Source organism: Podarcis raffonei, chromosome 15 (genome assembly GCF_027172205.1).
Source record: "Podarcis raffonei isolate rPodRaf1 chromosome 15, rPodRaf1.pri, whole genome shotgun sequence".
Classification (NCBI taxonomy): Eukaryota; Metazoa; Chordata; class Lepidosauria; order Squamata; family Lacertidae; genus Podarcis; species Podarcis raffonei.
The window spans coordinates 29101036-29117372 of NC_070616.1; the positions used below are offsets into that span (position 1 = coordinate 29101036).

At 48.4% G+C, this 16337-nt stretch overlaps 1 protein-coding gene across 1 annotated transcript; it reads right to left on the bottom strand.

Moving 5' to 3' along the window:
* Nucleotides 1-1542: 1542 nt before the first annotated feature.
* Nucleotides 1543-16108, bottom strand: VPS11 (VPS11 core subunit of CORVET and HOPS complexes). Its single transcript, XM_053367085.1, has 16 exons — nt 15969-16108; nt 15150-15294; nt 14271-14406; nt 13882-14045; nt 13509-13756; nt 12319-12520; nt 11626-11777; nt 10755-10941; nt 10155-10298; nt 8282-8470; nt 7327-7488; nt 5066-5205; nt 4615-4817; nt 3331-3502; nt 2709-2931; nt 1543-2293 (listed from the first exon to the last, which is right to left on the bottom strand). The coding sequence occupies exons 1-16, from the start codon at nt 16106-16108 to the stop codon at nt 2129-2131; spliced, it is 2772 nt and encodes a 923-aa protein (XP_053223060.1). The 3' UTR covers nt 1543-2128.
* Between the last annotated feature and the right edge of the window lie 229 nt (nt 16109-16337).

Below are 16337 nucleotides of genomic sequence, written 5' to 3' on the forward strand. Positions count from 1 at the left end.
GAAACCAGGGAAGAGAAACAGCGCAAGAAGAATGGAAAAAATTCAAGGACTATTTAAAGAAATATCACAAAGTTAATGAAAGTTAGAATGATGATGGACTGAAAGTAAATGGTTACTATTAGTAATGGTTAAGACAAGGAGAATAAGGAAGGTTAGTTTAAACTTAAATTAAAATAAGGGAAGATTTGCTGAGTAATTGATAAGAATTTGGAATACAGAAAAGGGAGGCATGAGGAAGTCGGGGAAGGAAGGTATAAGAAATTAGGATATGAAATGGTACATGTTTTTTGTTTTGTTTTTGTTTTTGTATGTTTATGTATGTTTATGTATGTTATGTTTATATGGAAAACTTTTTGAATAAAAATATTATAAAAAAAAAAAAGAAGTATATCACTGCATACTGAAAATGGGACCCACTGACTGGTGTTCATCCCTGATGGTGCTGCAAATGAGTTTATTGGAGTTTAAGTGCAGCTGGCAGGATAGTAGACGAGTGTGGTGCTTGATTGGATCCAGCAAGGAAATTGGCATGTGTTTTATTAAAAGGGGATTGGACCAACTGATGGAAGTGAAGAGGTTTACTGATGCAAATTAGGAACCCCAGCTCCCAAAGACCATACCTAAAAATAGTGTAAGAGCAACTCTGCTGCTGTAGCCCACACACCACCTAGTCCTGTATGCCAGTAACAGCCCAACCAAGTGAGAGCAACCAACTCCTTCACTCCATTTACTAAACTTTTCTCTAAACCAGTCATTCCATCCATCATTTTGGGTACCCTTTTCTAACAATGTAATATTTTTTCCATAGATTGGTGTTGCAGCATTATGATATCAACAGTTTTCTTTTCAGTTTCTTTCCCAATGATCCCTAGCATGGAAGTTGTCCTTTTTCACAGCTGCCACGTGCTACGTCAACCCCTTCATTGAGCTATCCACTGCCACCCTGAAGGTCTCGTTCCTGGCAACTCACCATCAGATTCACAGACCACGAGGTGTATGTAAAATTAAGCTATTTTGCCCCAACATACATCAATTCATGGTTTAGAATGAACTGCATTTTCCTCATTATCTCCAGAGAGAGAAAAGAGCAGGCAGCTGTGGGAGGAAGCTCAAGCCTGCACCTAGCCTCAAACACTAATCCTCCCTCTGTGGTAGAAGATGGTGCCCCAAGAAAGATGAAGAAGCAGGAAGGAAGCTCTCTTTGGCTTGGAGCGCAGTTCCAATGCATAATTGCTCTTGCAATGTCAAGAACCAAGGAGGTAAAGTGCTAGGGTGGTAGGAAGCTAATTGCAGCAGAGGAGAAGGGAGGAACCAGCTCAGATAACAGCCATCTGCCTGCAGGCCCAGCTTCTACTACCACCCACAAACTATACCAGAAATCTAATCCTGAGCAAGATTAGCCACAGAACTGGGCCTTTTCTATGAGGCAGCTCCTCTGGGCTCTCGCAGAAATACCAAAGAATTGGGAAGGCAGGAGGGAGAGAGAGACAGTTGTTCAGAAAGGAAGCAAGAGTATACATACATATACAGGGAGACCCATAGTTCTCTTCACCCACATTCACACACTTTATAGCTCAAGCAAGTAAACAGCTATTAAGTGAAGGGTTACAGAGATATTAGTGCTGAACATTATTTACATCTTCAATCCACCTCCCCAGGAAAATAACTCTTCCAGTTCCAGAATCCAGTCAGTTTAGTTCCACGCTGTATATCTTTGATGAGGGCAACACAGGCTTACTAGAGATCCTCCTCATACAGAGCTTGGAACACAAGAGGCACCAGGAGAAAGTTGGAGCGGAGAGCTCGTTTTCACCACACAGTCTTACAGGAGCCCACTGCTAATGCTGAAGCACCAGACTTTTTACCAGGAGACTTAACCAGCAGGCTGTAAGGCTTGGAGAAGCAGCCCTGGCTGTAGTCAGGCAAAATAATAATAATAACAACAATAATAAACAAGCCAGAGTTCCTTTGGTCTCTCTCTGTTTCCTAAGCCAGTTACGCAGCCCTCCTGGTCTTCAGTCAAATCCTACCCTCTTTTGGGTCACAGTGCACTAGAAAGAGAAGCTGATTGCATCACTCATTCGGAGAACCAAGGTCAGGGGACTGAAGGACACCCACCCACCGCCATCTAAGTGCTCCGTTTTGTGTGTATCAGCAGCTCACGCTGCAAGCCCGCATCGAGTACTGCAGCAGATTTGCCTGGAGGAAGGTCTGTGATGAGGGTGAGCTTGTTGAAAACGCCTCGGCCAAAATAATCCGCAACCACAGAAAAGCTGTCATTGGAGCATTTCATCTGTAAGATGGAACAAACAAAAGCTTCACTTTCGGGGGTGCTTGGGGTGGGAGATTCTATCATTTACTATACATTTTGGAAAATGGTTTGCCTCTATATGTTCAGCCAACTCTTGAGATATCATTGTCAAACTCAGCATGATGGTTCCCAAGGTGGGGCAGGAGACTTTGTTGCTGTTTGGGCACAGACGCCATTTTGAACCAAGATGGTGGACCGAAACATGACTTTGGCATGTCCTCACCCAACATCCAGAGTTATGGGTTCAAACACAAATTACACTATGCATTTAAAACAACACAGTATCCCCCCCCCCAAAAAAAAATTCCCAGGCAGGGCCGGGCACTCCCCACCAGTTGGATATAAAGTGTCATAATAAACCAGACTGGAAATCTAGCTAGGCAGCAGGGAGACCCACCTGGTGCTGGAACTGGTCGTGCAAGTCCCGCTTCTGCTCTTGAGCGCGGATCATGTCCATGACTTTGCGGTTCTCTGGCAAGCAGGTTGGACACTCCGACCCACTCTCCGAGTAGCTCTCAAAGCAGTGCTGGTGGAAGGAGTGGCCACACAGAAAGTGAACTGAGGGCAGCTCCAAGGCACTGGTGCAAATGCTGCACTTGGTCTTCTGGAAGATCTTGGGACTGAGAAAAGGAAACACACAAGGGAAGGGCAAGAAAGAGAGATGGTTTTCAGGGACATGCATGCGCAGAAGTAACAGCAACACATTCCTATGATGCCCACATTGCATTTGGGCATCAAGCTTCTCCCCTGCCCTGGATTCCAGGATTGCTACAGCAGCTGTAAGTAAAGAGCAGCTGTACTCTGGAAGACTGGCAGATGAATGAAGTCTCCTTTGGAGTCCCTTCCCGATCCATCTCAATCCCTTCCAAGGAACCACCTGGACTTGTTCATCACACTGTACCACCAAACAGAGCACAATGGGCAGAAGGCAGGAAAGTGGCATATGGTGATGTCTTGCTCCCTCTGGAGGCCGCGTCTTATGGAGGTCAGACAGGCCCAGCAACATAGACTGCAGCTACCTGCTTTTGAGCTCCTCGATCTCCTTGCGGATCCGCTTAGTCTCCTCCCGGTACTTCTGAATCCTCTGCTCGTCCTGCTCAATCTGGCGGCTCTGCTTTTGCAGCTTGCTGACCAGGTAATCCTTGATGACAGACAGGGTGGCTGTGGAGTTGTGAGCCAGAGTCTGCACAACTGGACAGAGGGGGCAATCCATCAGCACAGAGAAGGAGAGGGAGTGGGGCAATTTATATTACACCTGGGTGAGCACAAATCTACCTTGTCCCTTCAAACCACAGGGGAGGGGCCCTTCAGCATTCTCTGTCCCATTCCATAACACTTCAGACCCTTTAACGGCCAAGATTCAGACAGCAAAGGACAGTTTAAACTTGTTATCCATTGACAAAGGGTGGATCAGAAAAACAAATAAACCTTCAGCCAAAAGCATCACTGGCGTCAAGAGTAAGAGCAGCATTGTGATGTTAACATATGAGAGAGTGCTGGAGATGAAATAGTTAAACAGGTTGCCCAATCAGGACCTGGGGGGTGGAGTCAGTGGGACTATAAAACCAGCTCTGGGAGAGGCAAAGGGGAGAGTTCATTGGGGAGTTAGTTGGGAGTTGGGTGGTTGGTTGGAGTGGGAGTGAATTGGGCTAGAGTTGTGGGTAGGGTGAGTTAGTGTAGTGAAATAGGCTGAGTCAGGAACAGTTAGGGGCTAGGCAGACAAGTATATATCTGAGAGGTGGTTTAGTGTGTGAGAGCAGGTAGCAAAAGTTATAAGTCTGGATAGGCACCCCATGAATGTAATTGACGGATACTGTTTATGAAACCACACACTTCTTAAACTGCAATAAATAAACAAAAGTTTATGTTTCAATTTAACCCTGACTGGACTCAGAATTGTCCCAGGTAGGGCCTGGGTGGTGGCAGCAAGAAATAAAGTGGTGGCACAGGGATCAATAGACGGTGAAACATCCGGGGACCCTGTGTGATCACCACAGAAAAAGAGGGCAATTTAAACTTGTTATCCATTGACAAAGGGTGGATCAGAAAAACAAATAAACCTTCAGCCAAAAGCATCACTGGCGTCAAGTGTAAGAGCAGCATCTGGCCTCCATAGGGTCCTGGAAGGCAGGTCATTCTCATAAAGGGAGAGGCTGAAGGGAGCCCTGGATTTAACTAGCAGCTCTTTTGCTTGAGAGACTGGTTTTAATTCCCATCTCCATCCACCCCAGAAGCTTCCCAAAGTCAAGCCTCTCAAGCCTCAGCCACCCCCACCTCCCGCCTGGAAGTGGAACCTCCCTCACCCAGCAGGGGCGGCATGAGATTCTTGGTCTCAATGTGCTTGAGCACAGCTGTGATGTACTCTTTGCAGTCCTCCTCCTTGTGGGCGAAGTAGCCGAGGGCTTGTTCCCAAAGGCAGGCCTCCTGGTCTCCGTACAGCTCGCAGACTTCCACCACCTTCTTGTACTGCTCGTTCTGCATGTGGTAGTGCATGATCTGCTGGAAACTGGGGAAGGAAGGGAGAAGAGGGTCCTTTCCACCAGGAGGCCAAATATAATGCCCTTGAGCCCACCTGCTGCTCTCCAATCCTTCCTTAACCACATAGCCTGGGCACAGATCAGCCAGGTCCAAACCCTGCACATAGGCTGCAAAGCCTGGTCTACAATATCCAGCACCCTCCTCATTGGGGAAGCTCCAGAAACCCTCTTCCAACCACCACAAAGAGTAGGAGGCTGCTGGTGCCTCTAGACTCACAGCTTGCCCTGTTCGTAGAGGTACAGGACACCATCCTTGAAGTTGTGCATCTGGCACAGGACCAAAGCCTTATCGAAGACGCTCCGAAACTTCCCACTCTTCAGCAAGGAAATGGCTTCGTTGTGCAGCCTCTCTTTGACCTACACGGAGCCCAAAGGCAAGAAAACATCAAGCTAATAAGCAGAGCTCTGCAGCAACCGGATCAGGCCAAAGGAGGCCTATCCAGTCCAGTATCCTGTTCTTACAGTGGCCAACCAGATGCCATAATGCAAGGAGAGCTAAATGCAACAGAAGGACTTTCTTGCTCTTGTCCACCAATTCTGGAGAGAGCATACAACCATCAGGAATAATAGCATGGCCCTCCATGAATGTGTCTAATCCTTTTTTGAAGCCATCCAAGTTGGTGATCACCACTAAATCATGTGGGAGTGGATTCCGTAATTTGTGTCCCATCTTCCCATTTCTCTGCCCTGAATCTCCCACTATTCAGCTTTTTATTTTTTTAAACATAATTTTTATTAACAGGCCAATCCAATCACATTATTTCCAAATCATATTACTTCCAAATTATACAGCCAGATTTTTACATTTTGTTGGGGGTACCCTTACATCAAGCTCCGAACGAGAATCAAGACATCACTTCTGTTACTGCTTTTATCAAACGATTCTATCCAGCTCTGTCCAGATAGTCTATTATAACTTCTTCATCTTCTTGTTGTTATCATGTATTCCTTTCTTTGCAATCTCTGATAATCTTCTCAAGCAGGTTAGGAACAAACAACATCTGCGTGGATTTTGCACACTCCAAAAGTCATATCTCATAAGGACAGCCGCCATTACTCCCCTTCTTCAAAAATTTGTCCTCGGTCCGTCCTATTAATTTTCCCAAACTTGCCACATATATCACAAAGGGGCTCTGCCAGGTTATCACTTTCAATCCATCATTTACATTCCAATGACCCTGGTTCTCCTCCCCTCGTCTTTCTTCGACAAGCCTGTCTTAGCAAGACGCCATTAACAACTGCATCATAGAATTTTCCTTCCGCACTCCATGTTTACCAGTCCTCTCTTCAATCCATAATTCACTCCACACAGCTCTTAAATTCTTGCTTGCGATTAGTAAAAGGCGATGATTCGTCTCTCTTGGGGTGGAGGTTTATAAATACTCACATGAGGCAAAGAAAATAAAAGTTTTTTCCTCCACCCCCCCTCTTTTTTCACTCCGCACATACCAGTCTCGTGGTGGTGGTTCATCGCTTGATTTATTTGTCTCCTCCCGTCGCTCCAAACACAGAGATGCATTAATCAGCAGCCTTATCTCTCGAACTTTGCTTGATGTAAGTGCTTCAGCTTCATTCCAATTAAATATTTCCAATTATAATTCTGAGCTGAAGCTAACCAGCACGCGCTAATTGGAATCAGCGTCAGGAAGAGCTGACTTCATTGAGGGCTTGTGCCAAGTGACCGGCACCCCCAACTCTCGGATCCGGGGGTGCATTGTGGACACCGCTGGCAAGGCAGCCCCCCCAGCTCCTTGGGGGGGTAGGAAGACTGCATACTTCCCATAGCAGCCTCTTAATTACCTCGTATGGGTCAGAGAGATGTTATTGTCGGCCATCTTCCAACGCGCCACCTGGTGGCCCCCCTCCCACTATTCAGCTGCGGGATAAGCCCAGGATCAAGAATTAGGAGATGGGCAAGGGACAGGAGTGGCTACGCCTCATTTCAAGAGTCTGATCCAGACACACACCTCCACGCACTGCCCCAATAACCCTCCAACTTTGGCAGAAAATAATAATGAAACAGACATACTGCTGTGTGGTGGGTGGGCCCTAATTGGGTATTTGTGTGGGTGCAAACTGTCCCCTCCCTGGTCACCCAACTGATCATTTTGTGTGCAGAGAGGAAAAGATAATCTCCAATTTGCAGTTATCTGCATAGATCAGCTGTGTGTGTGTGTGTGTGTGTGTGTGTGTGCAGGCAACAGTATGTGATAGTATCTGGTGAGCACCCACCGCTGGCACACAGTTCCCTGCTCCCTGCAAAGGTTGACCAAGGTTCAATGTGAAACTCAGGCCAAAAGATGGGTTAGCCACCTGTGTCACAGGCACCTTGAACCAGAGCCCCATGAATTGAGCTTTTCTCTCTTGCCAGCTGGATTTTCCCGGGCAGGTCACCCAAGACCTTGCTGCCAATGGCTTCCACAAGTCAACCTCTAGTCAACAACTAGAAATTTGACCCCAAGTGGAGGGAGGACTGACCTGTGGATCCTGCTCATGCGCCCAGTTCTGGAGGCGGAGCTCCAGCAGTGTGTCATACACGCCCTGTGGAGAGTCTGGCTGCACTTCTGACATGTGCTCTAGGAAGGCCTTCAGCTCCCGGGAGTTGTTGGCAAAAATGGGAATGAACTCATCAGGATTTGCCTATATTACAAAGAGAGAAGAGAATGGGGAAAGGAAGGCAGTAGCCAGCCTAGATGGAACATTCTGTGTCTCAGTTCTCCTGGCAGAGCCTTCTGCAGCCCAGATGTCCCAGAGCTCCCCCCACAACACATGTGGGGAACCTTTGGCTCTCCAGATATCGATGAACTACAACTCCCACCAGCCCCAGCAAGCAAATGGCCAGAGATGATGGGAGCTGTAGTTCAGCAACACCTGGAGGGTCAGTGACTCCCCACACCTGCCCTAAAAGGAGCCTAGCAAATACTGGCTGGTGCTCAGGACACAGCAAGTATCAGCAAGTGCTATTGCAATAAACCCGGTATGAGGTATGTGTGTGTGTTCGTATGGGGACGAATGGCTTATCTGAACAGCAACCAGACAAGCAAAAACTCTGCAAGCCACACAGGTCTGAGCCCTTTGCTGCCTCCCAGAGGTTGTTCAACATTCCTGCCTTCCAACCAGTTCAGTCGGTAGAGCATGAGGCTCTTAATCTCAGGGTTGCGGGTTTGAATCCCACATTCGCAACAGGGGTTGGACAAGATGACCCTAATGGTCCCTTCCAACTCTACAGTTCTATGACTCTGTTTGTCCCCCACAATACCCTGCAGGCTATCACCACTGAGCCTGCTTGCCCAGACTGCATTTTACACTTAGCATTTTGTTCACTTAATGCCGATTACTCCTCATCCCCCTGCTCTCCTTGCTGAGCACCTTCCTCAGCTGCAAAGGGCAGCAACGCACACACACCCCCCCCCGCCCAGAATCCAAACAATACCTTCCTCCCTTCCAGTGCTCCAGGACCCTCACGATCCCCCACCGGCTGGTAGTTCGTGCACAGGACCTTCAGGAGCTCAGTGGTCTCATTTGGGACGTGATGCATGAGGATCTTGCCGTACCGCTTCATGTTGCTCTCGGCCTGCTCAAAGGGCAGCTTCCCAATATAACGCAGGGCTTCCTGGTAGTTCTGCACAAGAGAAGGGCAGGTGATAGGAGAGAGAGGTTGCTTTGGAGCCAACGCGTTGGCCTTCTGCCTGCACGCAGAACAGCTTTCCCAAACCGGGTGCCCTCTGCATGTTTTGCAGGACAACTCTCCTTAGTCCTAGCCAGCACAACAGCTGTGTGATGATGGGGGCTGATGGGAACTGTAGTCCAAAACACACATGGGGGGTGGGACCCACTTGAGGAAAACTGCTGCAGAACCATCACACATGGAAAGTTTGTGAAAAAAGTTTGTGAAACAAGTGTGCCAGCTCTGCCCCCTCACCGCTGTTCCTGTGGGTCCTCCGCATGCCGCGTGCTGGATGCCGCATGTTGGGTCCTCCGCATGCTGGATGCTGACCTTGCAAAGCGGGGAGCCTCCTGCACTCAAGGAAATTCTCCAGTGCATTTTAGAACCCTGACTTCGGCGTTTAAAAGTGCACAGGGAGCTTCAACAAGTACAAGAAGCTCAGAGCTTCAGACAGTTAGCCTCCAACTTGGGGGAGGGCAATAGGAATGAAAATGAGGGGTGCAGAGCTAGCACCCCCATCCCCATGCCCCCCTCCACCAGTAATTATTCTACATGCTGACAGGACACCTGAAGAGGGCTTCTGACACAAGCATGGATAATGCTCCCAGGGCAAGACAGGCTGAGCAAACTTCAGAAGCAGACCCCAGTTCCCCTGTATCTTGGGGTTAGAATTAAGAATTTAAAGAGCTACCTATGGTGAGATGAAAACACGAGCAGGACTTGAAATATGAGCAACAGTGTTCATTATTAAGATAAATAGGTTGCTGAACGCCTTGGAACTCATACGTTTCGGCTCCCAAACGATCAAAAACCAGAAGTGAGTGTTCCAGTTTCCGAACGATTTTCAGAAGCCGAACATCCAGCGTGGCTTCCAACTGGATGCAGGAACTTCCTGTAGCCAATCAGAAGCCACACTTTGGTTTCTGAAAGTTTTGGAAGTCGAAAGGACTTCAGGAATAGATTCCGTTTGACTTCCAAGGTATGACTGTATTGGATAGCATATGTGAAATATGCAGCATTCAGGGGTAAATGTGGAAACCATGGAAGGGGAGGATGAGAAGTCAATGGATAATTTACGGTCTACGTTAAAGGTTTTTGTCTGTCTGTTTGTTTTTTTATGAAAAATCAATAAATAATAAATTAATAATAATAATAATAATAATAATGAAAAAGAACTAAGCAGCGGACAGTCCTGCCTTTTATTCTCCACGGCAACAAGTCACACAGATCCTCTTGCAAAATGCAGCACAGGAGCAGCTGCCCCACTTAATGTAAAAATCATGGCAAGCCCTTTTAAACTCGCTGCTGCAGCCTTGAGACCCCAAAACGTTTAACAACTAAGAAAGTGTTCATAACAGGCCAAGTGAAAGACCCACGGGAGCGGGCAAGTTGCCCACCCTTACGCTCATCTAACGCCTCTTTGTCTGCCATGTGGGAAAACAGATGTACACAGTCCCAAACTGTGGACACTACTATCCCCAGTGCAAAAAAGGGAGAATGTGGAGAAACACGGTCATCACACACACCCCTCCTGAGCCAAAGCACCTGTCAGGTTTCTCCACCATCCAGATGCACTCCAAGAAGTCAGCTTTAAAAGCTGGAAGTGAAGCTCAGCACCAGGCAGGCTGTTTGGCCTCACCTTGATATCCTCCAGCTGGATCTTGAGGTACCACTCGTGGTGCGCATGCTTCTCAGCCAGGTACACGGCGTGGGAGTAGCAGCCTGCCTGACGCAGAACCTTGATGGCTGTCTCCACATCAAAGTGCACCTCGCTCTCACTGGTCTGTGTGGGGGAGACAGAGTAAAGAAGGCATTCAGAAGGGGCATGTCTACTGAGAAAGCGGAATGCCTCTGTATTTCTCCTATGAAACCGTAATATATTATGGCTGGAGCCAGAAGCAGCAGGTTGCCCCCGAGACAAAGAGAAAGCCTCTGCTTCTTCCTTCCTATGAGGTTAAAAAGAAATAAGCTTCTCTTCCTGCAAAGAGAAGACTTCTGATCCTTCTCAACTCCAGGACTGGAGGAAAGGACCCACCCAACCTCAAGCAGCCAAATGAAAGGTCCTTCAATTACCCAGAAGGCTCTCTCAATCTCTGCACTGGGAATGTGGAGCAAGCAGGCATCAAAAGTTGGAGGATGGCTGCTCAAGCACACAAGCCCATTGATGCATAATGGGGAAGGAGGAAAAGCTACCCCTAGAGCCAGGGTGCCAGGACACCCACACCCTTCCCTGTTGTACCTTGATGAACTCCTCAAGCTTGGATATGTCTTTCAGCTTGGTGTAGCAATTCAGCAGCAGTGTCGTGTGGTCTGCGTTGGCCAATGACTGCAGGTGGAGCGTCTGCAAGTACGCAGTCAGGTTGTGTATCCTCTGAGCATCCAAGAACTTGCGGATGACATAGGATGGCTCTAGTTTCCCAATGGTACTAGGGAGAAAGAGGACCCCATGAGGACCCTATTCCAGGTAGTCAAAAGCCAAGAGAGAAGATGAGAAAGTGTGCATGTAAGCCCAACCTCGCATCTGGTTCTACAGAAGATCAGAAGGTGCAGCCACAATTTCCAACACAAGTAGGGTACGGGGAGAGGAGGTGGCTTGGAGTGCCAAATTAATTGGGGAGAGTGGAAATCAAGTGGGTGGAAATCAAAACTTGTAGTTCTCACAATTTGGGGCTGGAAAATTATCTTGGTCTGCCCCTCACATTGCCAAAGGTAGTGCAATCTGCTGATAAGCACCTCACAATCTGAAAAGCCAGGAGCAACCACAGATAGATAGGCATTCCCTATATACTATCTCAGTAAATAAATCCCAGTCCACTGAGATCCAGAGAGCCAAACTTTATTTGGATGTGTCAGAGCTCACCAGGGCTCTGTGTGTTTGCAAACCACATTTGGATGGATTTAGTTCCCATCTCATGATGATTTCCCTGGTGAAGCAATTCAGAAAGGAAGCCAACAAGAAGGTGGCAGATTGGTCAGATTAAAAATCCAGATTTGTGGCACCCAGATGCTTAGATAGCAAGGCCTCTGGTTTTTCTTCTCACCCCAACATGGCTGTAATGGAAAGGGAGGGAGGGAGGGAAGGAGGGCCAAAACTCCCCTATCCTGCCTACCGAATATATTGCTGAATGGCGCCATCGTGGTTTCCCTTGTTATACAGATGGTCTCCATACTGGCGAAAGATCTCAGACAAGCCGTCACTATCCAGGTGGTGGCTCCTGGCCAGGTGAATGGCCATTTCAAAGAGGTTCTTCCTGAAGAGCATCTGTTGGAAGGGAAGTGGTTGCTTGCTTACAAACATTGATGGGAGCAACAGGGTTTTAAGGGTTATATTGACTATTCATAACTATTGTTCCATGGGGTGCTGCTTAATTACTGGGGTCCTCAAGTATGGAATGCATAGTGATGTATTGTTTTGTGAATGAATAACAACATGCATTTGCAGCTTTCGTAACTGTAAGAGGAGAAACAAGGGGCTCTAGGCCACAGCTGCTCCCTCCCTCTGTGCCACGTGGCACAGATGCTAGTTCAGAGTCACTTCCAGCCCCTTACTCAGGCTCCCTTCGGAGCAACAGCAGACCACACCAACCTCATACAAACTGTAGCCCTCCAAATGGTTGGGGCTACAGCTCCCCATCAGCCCCAGGCAGCACAGGTGTATGATGCTGGGACTGATGGTATTTGCAGTCCAAACGGCCTGGTGTAGGGCAACATCTGGGCTTTGAGCTACAGGCAGCTGTGAATAAGCTTTGCACCTCAGAACCCCACTAACCACAGAGAAGGAAGAAGCAACCAAGGTCCCTTGCCTCAAGCTTGGTTTGCGTGTCCTTCTCCTGTAGTGCATGGAGCTTCCCATCTCTGGTCAGCACATAGAGGCACCCCCACTCGGCCAGGACATCCACCACGTCGTCAAAGACAGAGCTGTACGCAATGAACTTGTTGCCCAAGTCATAAATATTCAGGATCTGCTTGTCAGAGTTTTGTGGATCACTCCCAGCAAATTCCGATCTGGAGTACAGAGGAGCAAAAGAGTGAGGGACAGCCTCAGAGATAGTCTTTTAACTTTCACTCACAGGTCAGGAGTTCCCTTTCGTGCACTGGATGAAAGAATGGTCCACACTCAAGCCTCAGAGAGTCTCAAACTGCTGGTCTTAACATTTCCAGGCAAACGTTAAACTCAGCTGGCAGAGCCCTCTGTGAGTACCTGATGAATCTAAAAAACTAATGACCAAGCTTTTGCATGCCAATGCATAAGATGCATCTGCCTCCTATTTCTCCCCCACAATATGCACGTCAACCTAACGGTTTCTGAGCCTTGGATAGCACAACATATTGCCTTGCTGCAAAGTAGGGTTTCCCTACCCAACCCCAACCCCCGCACTCAGCCATTTGGACCTTCCAGCCTTTCGTGACAGTCATCACATTCTCAAGATTACTTGTACATATCCCACTCAGCATACAGTATTCAGAAAATCCAAGATCTGATAGGAAGCTGGAAAGGAAAGCTGGATTCAACACTGCCTGCAAATAGGGATTGGAAGGCCAAAAAGAAATCCCATGCAACACACAATGGCTTTCTACTGCTCTCTCCTACCTAACCAGATGCAATAAATAATTTCACAGGAACACCTTCAGTGGTGCCCCGCAAGACGAATGCCTCGCAAGACGAAAAACTCGCTAGACGAAAGGGTTTTCCATTTTTTGAGTCGTTCCGCAAGACGAATTTCCCTATGGGCTTGCTTCGCAAGACGAAACGCCTTGCGAGTTCTTGCGAGTTTGTTTCCTTTTTCTTAAAGCCGCTAAGCCGTTAATAGCCGCTAAGCCGCTAATAGCCATGCTTCGCAAGACGAAAAAACCGCAAGACGAAGAGACTCGCGGAATGGATTAATTTCGTCTTGCGAGGCACCACTGTTTATCCAGATCCCACACCCAGAGTTTTTAAGAGGCCAAAGGAAAACAATTCAACAAGTTATTCTGTCTTGCAGCTATGTCTTACTTTGGAGAAGGCTTCCGTTCCTTGGAAACAATGACAAGGTAGCCCCGATACCAGTGGGCTATCAGCTTCTGGCCTTCAAAGGCAAAGCAGGGCCCACGCTCATCTGGCTGGTACAGATATACACATTCATCTCCTGCCACAATGAACTGGAGGTCCTGGGAGGGATCGCTGAGTGTGGAGCAGCGCAGCCCACAGCCACGTGTGTCCAGTTCTAGCTTCGGATAGTCCTTCACTGAAAGCGTGTAACACTGCAAAGTCCACAAGGAGGAGGACACAATGAAGCTTGGAAAGCCACAAGAACAGCTCAGAAACTGGGATGGAGCAGGGCATGACACACACACACACACCCCTGGTGGTCAACCAAACATATTACCTGGATGTTCTCTGTGGTGGCAACAAACAGATGTGTTGTTTTGCCAGACTGACGGAAGGCAAGGCCTGTAATTGGGTAACTGCCTTCATGAAGGATCTGACTTTTGCTGTGCCGATCTCTTGTGATGTCCCCTTTAGTGAGCACAACGCTCCCATCCGTAAAGCCTACAGCAGAAATGGGAAAGGGTGAATGCTGCATTCCATGAGACACCCTGGGAAAAAGCAGGCATTCTCTGCCATCGGAAGACATGAAGTAAGCCCACCAAATGGAAAGCTGAATTAGATTAATATGAAAAGACGAAGGAGTACTCGCCCCAAAACAAAGTAGATCAATTTCTCCTTTATGATTTTATGTCTGTAACTCACAGCAGCAATTTCATTTCCACTTACCAATGGCCATGAAGTTGAGATTCTCATGGACTGTGAGGCAGGACACAACTGTAGGCTTGTTGCCTGGTATTGCAGGGAAAATCCTGGTGCACAGAGGATTCCCACCATCACGCTTCTCTAGATTCCAGACTTTGACCTACAAGTTATTATAGGGGGCTTGTTGAGGAAAACCACCACAAATTGGACCGATTCCCTTTTTATCTAAAGCTACTGTGCATATAAGATGCACATTTCCCCCTTTCTCCAGTCAAACTCTGGGACCAGGAGTGCAGACATTGCTGCTGTGGAAAGAAAGGAGCCACGTTTACTCTCCTAGCAGAAAGTCACTGCAGGGCAAATAGGCAGAAGGAGCAAGACACCCTTCTCTTGATCAGGCTTAAGCCAAATACAGTGGTACATCTGGTTGAGAACGGGATCCGCTCCGGAGGCCCGTTCGCAACATGAAAAGAGCGTAACCTGCAGCGGCGCATCTGCTCACGGCGGGTTGCGATTTGCCACTTCTGCGCATGCGCGTGACATCATTTTGCGCTTCTGCGCATGCGGCGAAACCCGGAAGTAACCCTTTCCAGTACTTCCGAGTCGCCACAGGAAGTAACCTGAAAGAACGTAACATGAAGCGGACGTAACATGAGGTATGACTGTATGCGCAAATCAGAAAAATATAAAAAAGCCAAAATTCCTGAACACCTGAGTTAAAGGCTTAGGTGACAAATAAATATTTAAAATTCCTAGATTCCAGCAGCAATGTTTTGAGGAACTGGTGGCCCACACTTATCTCAGCCTTGTCATCACAGAAGACTCCTCCTTCCCTACAACTAATCTTGCAAAAGCTTTCCATCAAACAGAAAAATAAGTCCGGCTTCCCTCAAACCAACTTACCAAAGGGTTAATACCTTCTTCATCCTCCCCAACTGAAGCCAAAATGCTGTGCTGTTTCAACTGGTAGAGGTGTGTCACTCTCAGCTTATAAGCTTGGAAGCTGCTGAGCTCAAGGTTGCGGAGCAGGAACCATATCTGCCCTTCCATATGTAGGTCTGAGTTAAGGAGTCCACCCCATAAGAGAGCAGAAGGCACGAAAGGCTCAGTGGTTCGCTTCTAAAATCTTTTATCGCATTACGTTTATATCCCATCTTTCTTCCATGAAGGAACTCAAATTGTTTCCGCAGCTGCCTCCCACCCAGACACTGAACAAGACCTGCGTATCTGAGCTGGGTCAAAGGCTGGTGGTGAAGCACCTGCTTTGCATATGAAGGATTCTAGATTCAATTCCTAGAACCTCCAAGTAGGTAAAGGCTTCTACTTTCTGTCTGCTGCTCATCGTAGACTCAGAGTGCCTACCTAACCTGTGGTTGCCCAGATGTTGCTGGACTTTTAACTGCCGTCAGTTTGGGCAATGGCCATGGTCAGCAGCAAGGGTGACAACTCAGCCACCGCGATGTAGGCAACACTGAACTAGCTGAGCCAATGCTTTCATCAGGCATCGCCTTACGCTCTTAACTTGATTAAGCCCACGGGGTGGGGAGGAGGAATGCCTTCAGACTTTGGCAGAAGGCGAGCCATGGCTCCAGCTTACCCAAAACTCATGTCCGCTGACCGAGACAAAAGCCCTGCCCAGGCAAGCTGGTTGAGGGGAGAAGAGCACTCCACACACGCTCAGAGGCACCCTGCCCGCCCCCCGCGACACCACTAACGGCAAGGATATCCCCGAAAACGAGACTGCCCCGGCCCGAGTCGCAGACCGTGATGCCTGGCGGCAACAGCACGGGCTTCCCATCAGGCTCCGTCAGGACATCGCGGTCAAAGAAGGCGAAGCGGCGCCACTGCAGGTAGGCCGCCATCTTGACAGGTAGGCCCAACTGCGGAGGAGAGTCATGTGACCATCCCGCTTCCGCGTTGCCGCTGCTCTTAGCGCTGAGGCTGCTGGGATTTGTAGTTCGCCGGGTCTCTAAACCCCCGCCCTAGTGCGCAAGCGCAGAGAAGACCCGCAGCCCTTGCGCCGCTGCCCCCTTGTTTCCACGCGGCGGTATTGCAGGCATCCCCGCTGAGCCCGCAGGCCGAGGGCGGGTG